At 37.6% G+C, this 19340-nt stretch overlaps 1 protein-coding gene across 1 annotated transcript in view; it reads right to left on the reverse strand.

Annotated features, from left to right (window-relative positions):
* The window catches only part of LOC100372267 (uncharacterized), a 105726-nt gene that overhangs the window by 44628 nt on the left and 41758 nt on the right, over window positions 1–19340 (reverse strand). Inside the window, exons 10-12 of the mRNA XM_085492812.1 lie at window positions 16906–17123; window positions 8551–8776; window positions 8057–8290 (exon numbers count right to left, since the gene is read on the reverse strand). Coding sequence (XP_085348938.1) covers window positions 8057–8290; window positions 8551–8776; window positions 16906–17123 — 678 coding nt within the window. The remainder of the gene's footprint in view (window positions 1–8056; window positions 8291–8550; window positions 8777–16905; window positions 17124–19340) is intronic.

Below are 19340 nucleotides of genomic sequence, written 5' to 3' on the forward strand. Positions count from 1 at the left end.
TGAACCGCCCTATGGTGCGTAAATTGACATTTTTGATTGGTCGGGCGATTGACCTTGTGTCACATTTTCATTATAGATGAAAGTGCTTGACAAAAAAAACAGTCATGTAAACAATAAACACAGGCTACAAGGTAGCCGTTAACTTGCGCTGTTTTTATAGCAATGAATATTCAAACTCAGTGCTATCAAGAATTCGTTGTAACGTTTTACTTGCACTATCACATGCATAAAACCCGATATGATAGTGCTGTGTTACACCGATTCGTCCTGAGTGAAAAAAATCACCCTTCTTGGGTCTTAGAAACATTTCATTGTCAATCGATAGTCGGAGATCCATCAATTTAGAAATCACCTTAGCTGTGTCTCGCCTCAGACTGCCTGCACTGACAAATTATTCACAATTTCCTTTCTTCACGTATCCACTTTGCCAAAAAACAAGCCCTTTTCTTTTATTTCCAGAAATATACAACCCCTATGATGCGTTACGTGCGTACACAGGTTGAACAGTTTAAAAATAGCCATTTCTTTGCGGTTTTATATAGAAGGATGCCTACCAACTCTGTTTTAAGTGATCCCGGAGTCGGGATCAGTGTGTTCAGAGGGCGAATCACCATCGTCATTTGACGTACAATGGTATTTTGAACATAAAGCTAAAAAAATTGATGGCGCAGCAGCAAACGAGGAGCGATTTTAACAGGATGTGTTGCACAGCACTTTTCTGTACTCGTCCTGTCAATCATATTTGAGTTGTCTTTGAAGTTGTCATGAGACTATTTGCGTAGTCTTTTATTGCAATTAGATGGACACGTACCAGCTTTGTTTTAAAAGTTTTTGTTTGGGTGTCACGTGTTCAAATATGTGTGAACATTTCGGGTTCTGTGATGACATAAATACGACATGTTCCAAAACTAAAATTCACTTTCTTTTAGTCTTGTAAGGCTACACCGATTTAATTTTATGGATGACATCCGCGCGCGCATTAGTTTTCGCCTGTTCTCAAAAAAAAAAAAAAAAAAAAAAAAATCTCCGACGACGAGTCTCCACAGACCGGTTTTCTGTCCAGAACTTGCCGACTCATATTGTCGCAAAGCGCCGACTTGTCGTAAAACTCGTTTTGGACTACTCCAAAACCAAATTCCACACAGTTAGATGCGCGTTACGTAAAGCGCAAAGACCTATGGGAAAGAGATTGCCTCAAAACATGCAAATTTTGCCATAAATGATCCAACATGGCGACCACACCACCAAAATACGTGAGCATACAAGTTCAGAGGTGAAACGGCGGGATTGTTGTAGACTGGTACGCAAATGACGTTGGCCAGGGAGACGTTTACACAGCTATACGAGAGGTCGGTAGCGGCAAGCGAGTTTCGCCCAGACAACTTTGAGAACATATTGTCCAGAGTGGCTGTCCCGTGTTTCTTCTGCAATGATGAGAGAAATGGGAGAGGAGTGGAGGTGTATGGTGGCCTAAAAGTCGGTCAGGCGACAAATCAGTTCGGTTGCTTTGTCCGCATTGAAGTCGACAAAACTGCAACGAAAGCAGCAGAAGCTCCTTGGCCGAAGTCCCCTTACGGGGTGACGTTGGTGTGTTGTTGTTTTTCAATATCGAGCCTCTTATAATTTGTTACATAGTTGAAGTAGTTCTAGAGCATTTGTGTCTACACTTAGTCTATCTGAAGTGTCACTTTAAAAGCTGTAGTTTGAATGTCAAAGAAGTTAATTTCCAGGTTGCTGTTGACAAACTTATTGTTCATTTTTAATTAATTATTTTTTTCAATACAACACAGTAAGTTTTTCTTTATTATTGAGTTGATGTGTATGCCATTGGCAAAGCTAACATCTGCCTTATCCTCTTGCCTTTTCAAAATCAAAGGTGATGATACCTGTGACAGTAATACAGTACGAAATGTGTACATCAACATGTGCCTACTACAAATAAAGATTTGTTGTTTTTTGATACACTGTGGTTCAATTCGTAATAATAGCTCCATAATCCTGTGGTTTTAGCAGTTTTTTTTTTGGCTGATTTTTTTTTTCCGCCCTCTCGCATTAGTTTTGGGGTCTTCAGAGGATGTCATCCATAAAATTAAATCAGTGTGGCCTAACAAGCTAATAGTACTCTCTCCAAATGTTTCGCCGAATTGATTCGTTTTTTTCCAAAGTTACTGCTGACATACCAGCCATCCCATTTTCAATGTTTCATACTTCACCAAGTGCCGTTCAGAAAAAACATCCTGTTGGTAAACCATCGAAAAAACCCCGACTGGACACCAGTGATGCCACAGTGCAACTAACGGTGTTGCAAGTTCAATCTGATAACATCGAACCACTGCCACCAACATCTCTACTTGACATGGCTACATCATCACCACAACGTTTCGACTCGCCATCGACACTGCCATCTACAAAGAATCTAGGCGTGTACAAGTCATTTAATGTAAAGAAACGCAGGGAAATTTTTAGAGAGGCAAAGATCATTGGTTGTAACGCAGCTTCCAGGAGATATAAAGTCGCGTCGTCAACTATCAGAGGATGGAAGACATACGATTTTGATCGCGAACAATTTACGAAAGGTGGCAGACGACATGGTAGTGGTCACAAGATAATGTACGGCAATGAACTAGATGGAGAAATACTTGCATGGGTGCTACGTGAATGGGATTTGCAGATTCAAGTTACGATAAACACAATCTGTTGTCATGCAGTGTCTGTCATTACACAAAAGTTTCCACACTTCAAAGGATCCCGCGGTTGGTGTCAGCGCTTCATGAAACGCAACAATTTAGCACTTCGTATGAAAACTTCTGTAGCACAGCGATTGCCAGCCGACTTAGTAGAAAAACTTAACAGATTTTTATCATTCGTTCAAAATAAATGGAGTGAAGACGATTTTGATTACATCGGGAATATGGATGAAACACCCGTCTATTTCGACTTGGTCTTAAAACCGTGGGGCAAAACCATAAAAGTTCGAACCACAGGAAATCAAAAGCACCACCTGACTGTTGTGTTGACATTCATGTCGGTAACAAGAGAAGTCGGCCAGCAGGAGAAGTCGGCCAGCAAAACAACGGAGAAGTCGGCCAGTGCGAGAAGTCGGCCAGTGAGCATCGGAGAAGTCGGCCAGTGGGGGAGTCGGCCGGTGAAACATCGGAGAAGTCGGTCATTACGTACATACTACGTTCAAACATATTTACATTTTTTTTCTCGAAAAGTCGATCATTACTGGACATGGTACTTTATACTACGCTCGTACATATTGACTACAAATATGTTGGCCAGTACAGTATAGACGTAAGTCAGAAGTCGGTTTTTACAGTACAGATTGCGTTCGTACACTTTGATTACGGAAAATGTGTTTTCGTGCGTCACGTACTATTAAAAAAATGTGAGTAAGTGAGAAGTCAGCTATTACATTACAGACTAGGAATTCAATGTATTTAATTGTTATTTTAACCATATCCGTCTCCCAGGAGACGCGATTGTGTCTTGAATAAACTAAACTTAATTGACAGTTAGTGAATAACATGTCTTTCTATTTACAGAGTACTGAAGGGATTTCAGAGTGAATGCATCGGACTGAAAATGTTTTTCTTGTTTGTGTTTAATAAAGATTCAGTTGTGTTGTGTTTTTGACGAGCTTTAGCGGCAGTCCACTCTGACAGTAACCTGCGTCGTACCGCAAAGCACATTGTTCAATCATGGAGCTAAATAAATGAACATCCAATGTACATTGTATTGTAAAACCAAAGTCCGGTTCATACCCGTCTGATTTAGTCTGTTATTCTATTTAATAAAGATTGAGCAACATTTGAGCGCTATTATTTTGTGTATGCCAAGTACATGACCCCACAGGATGTATGCCAGCAAGCATCACACCGACCCGATTAACATCTATTGTCCAAGGTGATAACTGCCGATGTTTTTACAGACAAATTGTGTTTCTTTTATTATAAAAACACCGACAAAGATTACACTGCTATTGAAGGTGTACAAAGGCCACGAATAATCGGACTATGCTTCGTATTTATTAACCACGGGGAAATCCATTTTTTGTATTTGATTGACTAATCGGTCTTTAAGGTACAGACTACATTCGTAGGCGTTGAGTATATACAAAATATTTATCGAATGTCAAGTACGGATTTCAAAATATAAACCTCCATGGTATATCTCTGTTCACCGCACATACATTTTTTCCCTAAATTACCGACATTTCGTCGTACCGTGGAGGTAGAAAAGAGAAGGATTTTATTAGATTACTTTTCGCGTTACCGTATATACCAGTGGAACACATACAGCCGACTCTAGAACAACTGACCACCGCCGCTAACGACCAACTCAGACCGCTATGTGAATACGTTCAGCAAACATGGATGAATGGGAGATGGGAACCACACGCTTGGTGCGTATTTAGACGAGCTATTAGAACCAACAACGACCTGGAGGGATGGCATAACCGACTAAACACCAAAGCCCAACGCGGAAATATCCAATTTTATCTACTAGTTCAGCTGCTCCACACAGATGCCAAACTTATTACATTACAGCAACAACTAATCAGTGAGGACAAACTTCGACGTTATCAGCGAAAACAGACACGGCTCATGGAAGGAAAATTAAACAAGTTATGGCGGAGATACAGAAGAAAAGAAATCACAACGTCCAGATTGATGAAGGCAGCGTCTTACATTGCAGCACCGAAAACAGAATGATGAAACCATGTCGGTAATGTATTTTCTGTCCTTTGATGAAATTGCCATTACAATCTCGCAACTCGATTACTTTTATGTTATTATGTACTTTTCATGTTTTGAAATAAACTTAAATGCTGACTAACAAATTTCTCTAGTGTTTTTTTTTTCAGCGCCGTTTACTTTCGTTTATCATCGCAACTCGATTACCTTTATGTTATGTACTTTTCATGTTTTAAAATAAACTTAAATGCTGACTAATAAATTTCTCTAGTGTTTTTTTTTCAGCGCCGTTTACTTTCGTTTATCATCGCAACTCGATTACCTTTATGTTATGTACTTTTCATGTTTTAAAATAAACTTAAATGCTGACTCGTCTCTAGTTTTTTTATTGGCATTTTCTGGCAACGGAACTAGGCTACTTTTATGTGATGTATTTTTACTGTTTGGAAATAAACTATGGAATGGTTAACTTTAAAATGTTTCCAGTTTGATTTTATAAATAATTGTCATCCAACATCCGTAAAAAACAGAAATAAATAAGTATCTGTGATCCGTAGTCTAGACTCAAGCCAACGTCTCTCCATTTCCACATGATGTGTCAGTTGGCGGCGAGATGACTGTAAGTTCCTATCACTTGTTTGGATGTAGTACCTAAGACAAAGCATTGTAATCCAGCAATAATCGCTTAACATTTTGGAAGAAAAATACATCTATTTTATGAAACACCGTACATGTACTTAGAAAACGTTGTTAGTTGCCATTTATTAAACCATGGATCTAAAAAATAGCTCCATGATTAAACGTACATTATACGTAACGAAGACGGCAAATACATTTTTTTGTTCACGTTAAAATGAATATAATTGATGTGTATAATAAATGGCAACAAATGACGTTTTCTAATGTACATCATTTCATAAAATCATACGGCAGTTCAAACAGTTGAGTTGACGTGAACTTACATAACAACTATGAAAGTAGCGCACATCACGGGTAGCAGTTCAAATACGCAGTTCAAGCACTTCCATTGTGATGCATAACTTCACACTTTCGCACCCTCGGCAAGTTCAAATATTAACAGTTTAGACAATGAGTATAGTTGTGATTAAACACGACATTATTTGTTCCTTTTAGATAAATCATTGTCATTGTTATGTATTCTGTGCAAAACGAAAAGACTTATATTTTATGCACAAAACATAATTAGTTCTTTCTGGCTAAATAACTATGACCTTACAGGTAATCTTCCCTCACTGAACTTCCGTTTTGCCATAAGATTTTACTGAAAGAGAAAATCAAACATTGTTCTAGTAATCACCATGCACCGACACATTGCCACCCCCGTGAAAAGGGTGGCAAAGCCAGGCTATCCACGTAACAATATGGCCGCCGGCACGTTCTCTCAACTACAGGTTCGCATTATTTATTATTCATGGCACACATGTGTGTCACTGCAAGATTTCGTTTTAAAAAAATGAAGATCCAATGATAACGTATAAGTAATAAATATCTGTCAAAAGTTTCTAATAAGTATTTCAATGCGATCACCCTGAATGAGTCCCAAAACTGCCATGTATCGGCGAATGGTCAATATTTTTGCTTGTCGAATGCTGTGATGTAGGGGTCGCCTGGTACCCAACAGCCCTACATGCAGTGGTTGTACTATTATAGTAGGTAGCCTATATGAACTCAGCAATTTGCTCTGTAGCTTACGAACATAGATTTGTACAGTCTCCCTGCCTATTAGTAGAGTTGAAGTGGCCGACTTCTCCGCCCGGCCGACATCTCCGACAGGCCGACTTGGTGACTGGCCGACTTCTCCTGCAGGCCGACTTGGCGATTGGCCGACTTCTCTCGTATTCGTCATGTCCAATGGCGACGTTTTTCCGTCTATGGTAATATTCAAAGGCAAACGTGAACTAAAACTGAAATTGCCACCAGGTTTCGTCATGGCAGTCCAACAAAAAGGGTGGATGGATGAAGCTCTGCGCTGGGTGGAAAGGATATGGGTACATACACAGAGAGACGCTATTCAATGATCGTGCTCAATTCAAAATTGCAGCCTCTCGACGTCTGCATCAACAAGCCGTTCAAGTCCGAATTGTGAAAGTCGTGGTCTGCATACATCAGAGACGCTGCTCATAAAGCTGCAGAGTTAGAATCAGAATCTCACCTGTCAGCGACTGATAAACAGACCATCCTGGACTGGATTGTGAATGCGTGGCAGAAATTGGTGCATCGGCCATCAATGATTTCAAAGTCATTCAAAGTCTGTGGCATAACAAATGCAATCAACAGGGCAGAAGACCACCTTATCCGAAGCAACACTGAAATAGCAGAAATCATTGCCGATCTGCTTTTTGGCGACGACGACAAAGATGGTGATTGGTTTGACGGCTTCACTACCGACAAACTGTCGATAAATTAATAATGATGTTGTTTTTACAACCAAACGGCCCTTTTCAGGGCCACCCACATCCTCTAAAAAGGTATATACCGTACACAATAATGTGTGTGTGAAATATTTATTTTGTGTCTGACGGTACTGCCTAGAAAAATTAAAAAAAAGGCAGTGCAGCCAGATGGCTACTTTGTAGCCACGTGTTCATTGTTTGTTTGTGTACAGAGTGACCTTTGTCATTTCACTGTTCCATTTCAAGTGTAACATGGTGCTTGGTCTTTGACGCAGTGCGTGTTCTTTGCCCGTCTATACGCCATGAATGTCGCTAGCCACTAGTCTCAGAGGCACTAAAACAATGTCCTGTAATTGTGTTCATTGAATAACAAAACAAATCACTACTGAATTTATGAAAACAGTTCCTTTTTGAATCGATCTAAAAGTACTCTTTTAATTCGCGCACCAAAAACCATTAATTTCTGTTTTTACGCTATTAATTCTCGCACTTGAAAAAATAATTATTTTACTTTCGTGAATTAATCAAGTTTTTACAGTAACTCCATTTGTTTTAAATATTTACCGAGACACACATCCAAACAAAAGAACCAAGAAAGTTTTCTAACCCTTCTTCTAATAACCATGATGAAATAGCTCTTTAGTGTTGAAGATGCTGTCAGTGTATTCTATTTTGCCACTGGGAACTCTTGAAAGTTATTTGCATTTGCCGACAGAAGCTCTGCTGTCCACCATTAAATGTTCTCAATGTCAAAATAGCAAGTATAAATGCCCATGTCACTAGGACATTTCATTTTCAATCATTATCAGCAATGCAATGTTGAATTTAATATACACAAATGATTCACTTTATTTTTGTATCCCCAGTTTTTAACAATAAGAAGGCACTCAAAATGTTCTGCTTGGCACACTGTCCTATAACTAGAATTCTGTAGACACTTACCATCCTTATCATCTTGTATAGCAGCGTATAATTGTAAGATGTGATTCAGCATCAGATATGGTGGTTGTTTCTTAGCATGGTCTGTTTTAATCATACCACTATCAGACACTCTAGCAAGGGAACTAGGTAATCCACCCAATCCAGTCAGATTTACAGATAAATCTTTTGACATTCTTGGTAATTCACTCACTGAGGATTCATATTCACCATACTCATCTTCTTTCGAAGTGTAACCTACAATTATTATAATCATAAATATTTTATTACACATACACTGTACCTCAGGTACTACATGCTGCATATCATTCCCAGTTGTATATTAGTTGTGTGCATTAGCTACTGTGAAATCATTTATTTTCACTGACATATAATTTCACTATTTTGATATTTTGAGCAATTTTTCATTGGGTTTTAAGTTCACAAATTTGTAAGTGAATCAATGATGCATTTACAGATTACCACATTAGCTATGCAGATGATGTAGAACTTAATACCTAAATTACAAAGTAATGTTGTCAATATTATTGTAATCTCATCTTCTGTACTGGCAATCTTCTGATCTTTCATTTCCACAGTCTTTATTACATTGCTTTCACTCACCACTTGACTCAGAGTATTCAACCCATTTCCATTGATATCATTACCATTTAGTAGTAGTGTGTGTAATCGGGACTTTGTAGATATCAGTTTGATCAACGATTCCACACCACATTCAGTTATCTAGTAGCAGAAAATTAAAGTTAGAATTGTCAAGCACTTCATATTTTATAATCTAAGCTATCTGTATTTGTTCCATTAGAAGCCAAAAAATACTGAATCTATAACATACAATTTATTTTGTCCACAGGGTTGCAGCCATGATTTCTGACAATGGGGACATGGTGGCCCACCAGCTTTAATTTTGTGGGACAATTATTTTTTTTATGGACAGTAACAAAATGAACTAAATTGCACATGTAACTAGTAAATCAACCATAGCCTTTATTTATCATCATATTCATGTACATGTATATAGAAATAAATCATAACAAAGCTTAACAAAGATAGGAGGCTTAAATAACTGGTATTGCATTGTAACAATACAACATATAGTGATGCTTTTGAGTTTGTAAAATTTAACAAAATCAGATCACTGTTTTGCTGAATAGACCTGTAAGAATATTTGGTGTCCTATATTTTTTTGAATCACTGTTCTGTTGTGGTACAACTGCTTGGGGTTTTACTTTACTGTTACACAGATTTCAATTGCACATGTAACAAAAATAAATGGAAAACAAGCCATGCATGGCACAGTCCCCGCTAGTTATCAAATTTAAGATGTATATAGTTTTGTTTATAGTAATATAGCTGGAATATAATTTTTTAACATTAAAATGATTGACATTTGTATCTGATTGTCAAACAAGTACTTGTCCATATTGGGAGATATTGCTCTGGAACAGCATTCAAAATCAGCCATTTTGAATACATGTATATATATATAACATGATGTATAACGAATATATAAAATTTGAATATAATCAGTCAAAGCATTTATGAGATATGGCTCTAGAACCCCAATCATTAAAGCAAAATTGCCGTCAGTCAGCCATTTTGAATCCAATATGAAAAATAAAATGACGTGCATCAGGAATCCGTCTAATGTATGTATCAAGTTTGAACAAAATCCATCCATAAATACCAGAAATGCTTGATATATGACGACTTTTTAGCACAAAAATGACCGCCACTCGGGCATTTTGAATAGGATCGTCAAACCAATATATCTGTTTATCTATGACATGATGTATAATGAATATTTAAAATTTGAATATAATCAGTCAAAACAAGATGGAGATATGGGTCTAGAAGCTCATTCATTAAAACAAAATGGCCGCCAGACAGCCATTTTGAATCTTATCTGAAAAACAAAACTATTTGCATCAAGGTCCCATAACGTCGAATGTATATACCAAGTTTGAACAAAATCCATCTGTAAACAGCCGAGAAATGCTTGATTTTTAGGATTTTTTAGCACAAAAATGACCGCCCTTTGGCCATCTTGAATCAGATCGTGCAACAAAATGAAGTGCATCAAGGTCCTATAATGTCTAATGTATATACCAAGTTTAAACAAAATCCATCTGTAAATAGTCGAGAAATGCTTGATTGCGATGATTTTTAGCACAAAAATGGCCACCATTCGGCCATCTTGAATCAGATCGTGAAACAAATTGATGTGCATATGTATAATATCATGTATGATGTATGTGTGAAGTTTGATTGTGATTGGTCCAGGAATTTCTAAGATACAGGTCCGGACGCACGCACAGACGCACGCACGCATGCACGCACACACGGACGCACGGAGGTAAAAACCTAAGTCCCCGTTCAACGGGGACTAAAAATAATAAATTGTATAATAAACTATCAGTACTGAGATCAGGTAAGTTGTTTTTATTATTATAAAACACATAAAAGATATCTTTTCTGTTACAGTCACTGTATGAATGCTTATATACAAAATGATCTACGTGTACTTAGCAACAATTGTTTACATAACACTTGATCTGACCCCAGAAATGAACATTTTTGTTGCAATATTTTGATGAGAAAATGTCAACATAGATATAAACTTTGCATTTAGCCTACTGCCTTTATATTATATTGTAATTGTTATGCTAGTCAGGCATCTAATTTTGGAAAATATGGCATTGTTTTGACTGTCGTCATTCCTTAAGTGCGTCGTTAAATGGAAACTGCTCGATAGGGGAACCCTCTGCCGATATCAAGGACATCACGTGGAGCCTATCGGCTTCCAGGCAGCACGATTTCGTTTTAATTCTATTTTGTACGGAGAATCCCCGTTCGAAATAAGCCGACTGCACTGGCAACACGAGCGCAATTTTGGCCAATTTCAGCAAATTTGGAAAGGCTTCACGATGGTATGTGTATAAGATTTTCCACAAAGTGTCCATCTTATCTCTGAAGTATTTCTGCACACGTACAAGCTCCTTGGCATCAGCCCACTCCAGTAGTACGCGATCGGAATCAACAATTGGCTTAATGACTGCACCGTCGGCAAGTGTTTTAGGTTCGCCAAAGTGTTTGATTAAAACCTCAATTTTGTTGTTGCCATAGTCATTTTAGTTGTTCCGCGGACAAGAATGTTAACGGTCGCATAGCGAGGACGACGAATGCAGTAATTAGATTTGTTGTGTCTTGAGGAAAACGTTCGTCTAAATTATCGAATGTTCTTATGTTTTCGAAATGTTTCTTCTGATTTTCAGTTGCACTGATGACGTGACCACAGACTTTATATTTTTTACCATATGATGTTACCATGGCCTCAAAATCATACATGAATTTCCTGTCTTAATTTGGGTTCGAGTTGTAGATAATGAAGCATTGACTACTGCGATATCTAGGTTGCTCGACTGAAATATCATACTAAGATGTGTTAATATAGGAATTACATCCATGAGCAGATATGTAGTAGCCACAAACTCGTAATTTTTCATAGTTTTCGCCAATCCCTTTGCTGTTGTTTCTTAGCGATTGATTCAAAATATGTGAGCAGTAACCCATAGGTACGATAGATCGTCTCCAGGGACGAATAGAACGAAAACCAACGGACTTCGTGTACCTCTTTGTACTTCAGAATTCGGTCGTCAAGAATGGCTTGAATGTCCTTGACAGCCTCACATCTCACGGCTGATCAAGAAAAATAATAATAAATATTAGTTAATGCCTGAGAATATTTCTTTAATTAAGGAACAGAGTTAGCCGCCTGACTGGTGCACAGGGCTGAATGATGTGCTATGCAGTGAATGCTTACCATACATGTATATGGGTTGACTTCACACTGGCCCCGTCGCTGCCAAAGCCGATAAGCTTATGAGACCCAACACAATTTTCTTCAAGCAGATTTTGTTTTAAAGCTGCTGATATTGTCATTGCTGTCCCGTCTTTCACTCTCACATTACCAACATAATGCGTTCTTGGATTGAAGTCGTCAATAAGATGTGTGTAAATGACCAATTTCTTTGTGATGGAAATATCTGTACTTTCATTCGAAAGAACACTGACAAATTCACTTTCCTGGAGTTGGCATTTTATTTCTTTTGATATTACGGTTGCTATTGCATCTTGCATTTCTTCGGCTGTCTGCCAAGATGTATAAGTCGCATTCTGTCTGACATTTAATTTATCCAAAGTATCGACACGTTGTAGTTTCAGAAATGACAATAACGATGCATACTTGCGTGTGGCAACGTCCTCTTTTGCTAACCAGTAAATGGACTTCATTGCCGAAACCAATGCCTTGTCACTTTCTGATAGTGCTTTATTCACGGCAGTGTTAAAGTTGGAGTGTAAAGCCATCTCCTGAATACCTTCGATGTGATCGCGTGTTGCCATGTGACGATCCAGTGTTGAGGTACGAAAATTAGAACATCCAGGCAAATCAGTAAATGGGTTCTTCTTCCAGGTAGATTGACATACACTGCAGAGCATGGCATTATTCTTTCTGTCATACTGCAGCCAGTGAGCATATTTTTTATTTTTCTCCCACCCAGGATATTTCTTTTTCTTGCCGGTTGGCCCCGGGTCGGGATCGTCTCCGACTTCATCGTGATCACCCGGTTGATCATGTTTTTTAGTATCATCATTGCGGTTTATTGTATCAACAACATCCTCATCTACATCAGACCTTGTTGTAGAAAAGTAAAATGATAATCTTTTCTGTCTTGGTTTCTGACCACCAATAGTAGTGGCAAGTTGTCGACTAGTCATTTTCACTTGCTGTCACAATGATATCAACAGCACATAATCGCCTAGATTCACATCACTACACATTTTCGCCTTGGCCACCGGGCACCCCCCCCCCCAAATGAAGCTTAATAACCAAAACTTATTACGTGCAGAGAGCAGGAAACTCATCTACGCGATCCGAGTCACATCACGTCTGGTTGTATGATGGTGAAAGCTGAAAGTAATGGTACGACATATACCAGTGAATAAGTGCTGAGAAATCATTGTAAACTCAAATTATAAGTTGCTGTTGTCATAGAAAGTAAAGTATGCAAATTACACCTTGTCGTTTATTTCTTTGCCTTTGCCGCAATATGGCTATGCTGTGTGGCGTGGGTCGCGTGAACGGGTTTAATGCTCTCTGTACGTAATAAGCTCGTAACAATCTGTTTTGGGGGATGCCCGGTGGCCGAGGGGAAGACGCGTAATGACGTGAAGCTAAGCAATTAGGTGCCTTATGCGAGCGCTGGTTTGAGACACGCATGTAGTACGTGTTTATTTGATTTGGGTAGTATCTACCTGGCTGTTTATTCAGTGTTATTTGCATAGTCAAATACCTTGTCTATGTTCTTAACCGACAAATTTGTATAGGGCGCACAAGTGATTTTTTTCTGCATCAGTTTCTGTGTAAATGATGTGCCCATATTGGCCCTTAATTATAAAAAAATAGGCCAATGGCCTGTTGCTCAACGGCTATTGTACAAAAGATTAGAGCTGTATACTGTAAAATGACTAATTTTCACTGGGTTTAAATTTCACTGATTTACCATTTCAGGCATATTCATTGGGTTTTAAATTCACGGTTTTATCATTTATATAATTTGTTCTATGCTAAATTTTACATATTCACTGGGTTTAAATTTAGCGCATTTACCAGTCAGCGAAATAAGCTAAATTAAAACCCAATGAATACATGTAATTAACCATTTTACAGTATCCCACAACTTTTCGCTTAAATTTGTACTTTTAAATGAAATATCGCCAAACAGCCACACAAAGTTGTCAATGGAATGATAACACCAAATTGAAAGCATTAGAAATAGTGGTTAGTTGAAATTCCATCTTTACTCAAAAATGACAAAAATATTCGCCAAAATTAGAGAATTAAAGATATGGCCATGGGATGAACAAATCTAGCAGATGTCAACACAAAGTACATACACACCAAGTATCAAAGCATTCAGGCTACCGGTTTTGAAGAAGAAGTCAAAAATAGATTTTTTGACCAAAAATTACCATTTTAAAATATTCGCCAAAATTAGGAAATTGAAAATTTCCTTACCAAATTAACAAAACTGATAGAGGACAACCCAAGGCATATGCACTATCAATATCAGCACTGTAGACCACTTAGTGTCATAGTAGTGTAAGCTACACACACAGTAACGGTAGGATACAAGTAATAGATCAGTGGGCTAAATGCGGTCGTGGGGACTCTGGTTTGATAACAAAATACCCAGCTCAGTGTTGCATGTTAAGTTAGAATGATGTATTAACACATAACAAACAGAAACACAATCGTAATGAACGATACCTGGATACAGTAATACACAGTAATGTGTCATGTAACGCAGTTATTTCTCAATAAAAGTCTCAATAAAAAGTAGAAAATACAATTACAAGTTTTGTAATGTGCTATCAAAATGTATTACAAGATACTACTCATTACGTGGTTACTATAATGACTAACAGGAATATCTATGCACAGTACTGTATAGTACCACTAACTGTTACAACCATATAGGCCAACACATCAGTACAGAGTACTGAAGAGAATGTATGGCATACGCAGTAATCCTAACTTACTCAATACAAATGGCTACCACATACACAAAACAGTATTTACTAACTAGAAACACTAAATGCAGATAGATACTACATAATAAGTACTAAGGCTGTGAATGCCTGAGTATTCACTAGATACATAGAAGTATATGCTAAGGCTGCGAATGCCTGAGTATTCACTAGATACATAGAAGTATATGCTAAGGCTGCGAATGCCTGAGTATTCACTAGATACATAGAAGTATATGCTAAGGCTGTGAATGCCTGAGTATTCACTAGATACATAGAAGTATATGCTAAGGCTGTGAATGTCTGAGTATTCACTAGATATATAGAAGTATATGCTAAGGCTGTGAATGTCTGAGTATTCACTAGATATATAGAAGTATATGCTAAGGCTGTGAATGCCTGAGTATTCACTAGATACATAGAAGTATATGCTAGTAACAACAGAGATTAGCACTTGGATATTATATACAGGTACTTGGTAAAATAAAATACTTTAAAGTTACTATAATTGAAAAGATTACTTATCTAGTCTTATGGTAACAAAGGCGTACTAAATACAACAGTATACATTAGCTTAACTGTAAAATACTAAGACTAACGTAATGCAACTTGTGTGCTCAAATAATACACAACCAATGCAGTCATCTACAATGCCGTAACAGTAGGGAAGTACAAATAATTCCTACACGATTACTGAAATAGTATATTCACAGGTTTATATAAACAGAAAAATGTATTCAATAATAAAATAACGCTTGAGTTCAACTACTGAATACTAAAGACATTCAAAATACAAAATGTTTTAAACATGCAAAGCAGGACAAAGTTCCAAATTATGCATGTAACACTACAAGTATCAACTATAACAACAATAGGAAACCTCAGAAATAGTTTGGTTTAAGTGAATACCAAAATGACACAATTTAAGGTAAGTATTCAGTAATAACACTCACCAGAATGGTAGTCACAATATGTATGTATAGTAAAATACACAATCCAGGTAAAGTACTCTGGACTAAATAAATGTATATGGCACAAAATAATTATTAGTATGGAAATATCATGCAAAATGCAAACTACACACTGGCTTGATAAGGTTACGCAATGCCAATGCAGGCGAATTACACTAAATGCAGAATAACGTTATAGAAAATAATAAGTTTGATCACAATGTAGATCCGGGAAATGCACAACAGTAAAATGTCACAGTCAATTTATGCACTTTCTACTTGATGCTGAATGTCACACGAATCAAAGTTTGGTAGATGTCTGAGACGGTAAACAAGTCAGTCCGACTGGATATCGACAACAGAAAGTCACGTGATACGAATGGCGGGACTTTTCCACTACCAAGAACAGTTTTTACTTTAGTTGAAATCTCGACGGGACAACATAATTGGTCGAGTCGATCGACTGGAAACAGATAATACTGACATTCAGAACTCAAAATGTCAATGATTGTACTCACAGGAACCTGGATACTTGGTTCAACCACGGTTTCGTTCAACACAATGGCAACAGTAGACTGCATCCTCTGCAGTCAATCCACACAACCACAACTTTCGGAAAAGACTTTTGCCAGTCACTAAACTCCATGCAAACACGATTTCCTCTGTCCCAAGAGTTCCGCAACATCTATAACCACTTTAGTCCAGTCTTTGAAAGGAATTCAATCGATTTAACAGGAGAATTGACCTGCCCACACAGACAGAAACCGCCATGTTGGCTGGTTCCCGCCTCAAGTGTCATGGCGTACCAAGCCACCTGCCATTCGCAAAGGACGCCGGGAACCAGCGAAACCGCCATGCTGACCGACACAGGGACGCACAGACTTATTCATAAACATTATACCAACACCATACTATAGATGGCGCTCTCACTATAGACCGCCACAGTAGAGTTTTGGAGGACTAATTTGCATCCACACACCAAAACTAGAGTCAAACGGATCGACAGTTTTTGAAAGGTCATGCACCGCACGCACACACGATATAATATATTCAATGATATATGCATTGATTTTCTCAACAGAGTGTGTGAAATGTGTATATCTAAACCAATATTGACTACAACATATTTTAATAGAAGGTTCAATTGAACAATCAACATTTTAAAGTTTTTTTGAACATTATGAACATAAAACATCTCCATTTTATGTGTGTCCATAGATGATGACACCCTCAATTATTTTTCTAATATCCCAATTCTATCATGATGAGTTTGGTTAAGAAAAGAGTGAGAATCAGAATAATAATGTCACTTACCTTATTCATAGCAAGATCTAATATTTCCAGTGGGTAGTTTTCATTAGATAGAACAGCATTGACCAATTTGGAGACTGAATGGTCAGTGATTCTATTAGTTGATAGTCGTAATACTGAGAGTAGTAATTTATTATCAATGGCATCACTCAGTGGTACGACGTCCTTATCATTTAATGCACATCCAACTAATGACAATGATTTAATACTGCATTCATGCGCTGTGGTGAAAAATAACAAACTTGCTATTTTGTTATTCACTATAAAGCATCATACTGTACTCGACCGCGTTAGCGTCCATGCCCAGGAAAGCGTGCCCCCCACCCTTGCGCAATTTTTATATTTTGGGTCACATTCGGCAAAGCGCCCACCCCTTCAAAATGCAACTAATTTAAAACTTGATCTTCCGTAATGAATCTTGGTAATCGTTATTTTTACATAATACAGCGTGGATATCGCCCGCTGTGAATATGTTGTGAATGCATAGACCACGCTAACTGTGCGTAAACTACACTTCGACAATGACCTGTTAATACAAGTAAAATGCGGTAAATATTTCATGCTAGATTCAGTTTACCTCTCAAAAATGGCTAGTTACTAGTTTTTTGGAAAAACCATGTCGTTTATTCGCTGAAATCAATTCCAACAGATCGTACTTTGACATTGATAATTCACTTCCGCATTGCGTTACCGAAAAGTCTTCGAGAATTTCCGAAGAATTGCGTTGGTACAACACAGCATTCTGATGGTTAATAACCAACTTGACCCAATAGGTCAAAGGACGCTGCTGCAGGTCAAATCTGCAAATGCATCATGGCGGAAAGTGATTTTCATCGAGAGTTTGCGTACGATCCAACACCTTCGTTAGTGAAGATAATGATGAGAATTTGTATATGTACTCTTTTTCAAGGGGGGTGCTCGGGTAAGCAACCACCCCTAAAAAATCGTGATTTTCTGAGTTGAGGCCCCTGGGCACTAACGCAGTCGAGTGCGGTAGTTTCATAGGCAATTGAATTTGGTACAGCTTCCATGGCCTAAAGAGTAAATATAAATTAATATATCTATACAATGGTAATGGGGGAAATACATTCAATACGCACAATAAACAAAACTATTTAACTGGTTAAAATTAAAATTATTTCATGAACTCATAAATTTGTTGTGAGTGGGGTTATTGCAATACCACACAGGCAGAATTGTTTTCTAATACAGTGAATAGCAAGGGTAAATAGGCAAAAAATGATATTCATCCTCAATATATAATTGATTGTATTCAACACAGTATTCACAAAATCTATTATCAAAAAGGAATTTTCATGTCTTCCCTTTTTCAATACACAGATTGTGAGGTTCCATGTGATACACATGTAAAATACATTTTTGTTGTGTGGTGGCTTTTAATACAGCCTATATAAAAAAAAGTTCTTAGTGTATGGCCAGCACACACTGTTAGTATACCTAAGTGGAATAAATCCAAAATGTACTGTATAGTTACTAACTATCATCTTATAAATCAACAAATAAATATATACATATACCGTACTTCCCCTAGTATAAGCCCAGGGGCCTGAACATGTAAAATCGAAAAAAATAAGGGGTGGGCTTATACTTGAGGACCATAAATTTTTGGTGCGTTTAAAACTGTAACCATCTTCCCAACCTCGAAACATTATCCATTTTCCGTTCACAGCGCCGGTCACGGAAGAATATTACGTCTTTTTGAGGAAAAAGGTGAAACAAGTCGTCATTGATTTCAACGACACTTTTTACAATGAATAAAAATACAAACATTTTATTACAATACGATGGGTAGGGTCTGTAGAAAAACGGGGGAAGGAAAGATCATACGCAAACTCTCGATACAAAGCTATTTCCGCTATGGTTTCATCATAATTTGACCTGAACAACTTCTTTTGACCTACAAGTTACGTCTTTCAATAACCAATAAAAATGCTGTGTCATACAGTCAAAGTTTTCTGATTATTAACGAAGTATTTTTTTTTTCAACACAATGCGGAAGTGAATTATCGCGATGTTAAAATGCGATCTGTTAACACTGATTTAAAAAAAAAAAAAAAAAACGGTGATGTTTTTTCCTAAAAGTTGTTGATTCGCAATTTTGGAAAGGTAAACTGAGGGTGAGGGAAGTATTCACACCTTTCATGGCCGCCAACAAGTCAAGTTGAAGAATAGTTTGCTCGTTACAACCCCATTCACGATAGTCTCAATAGACAAGATTGTTCGGAAAATGAAAACGATGATCAGTGACCAGGTTTTAGGACTTGACGATCACATTTTTGCCGTTTGGAAAACTACTACTCGAAAGAAATATGGATTATTTCAGTATTGCAACATCGGCGTTCATCCAGAGTAAATAACAGAATAGAAAACGTGCGAACTATGTTCCGTCACGTACATTCACCACCGTGCACAGTTTT

Source organism: Saccoglossus kowalevskii, chromosome 18, assembly GCF_978046115.1.
Source record: "Saccoglossus kowalevskii chromosome 18, keSacKowa6.1, whole genome shotgun sequence".
Lineage (NCBI taxonomy): Eukaryota > Metazoa > Hemichordata > Enteropneusta > Harrimaniidae > Saccoglossus > Saccoglossus kowalevskii.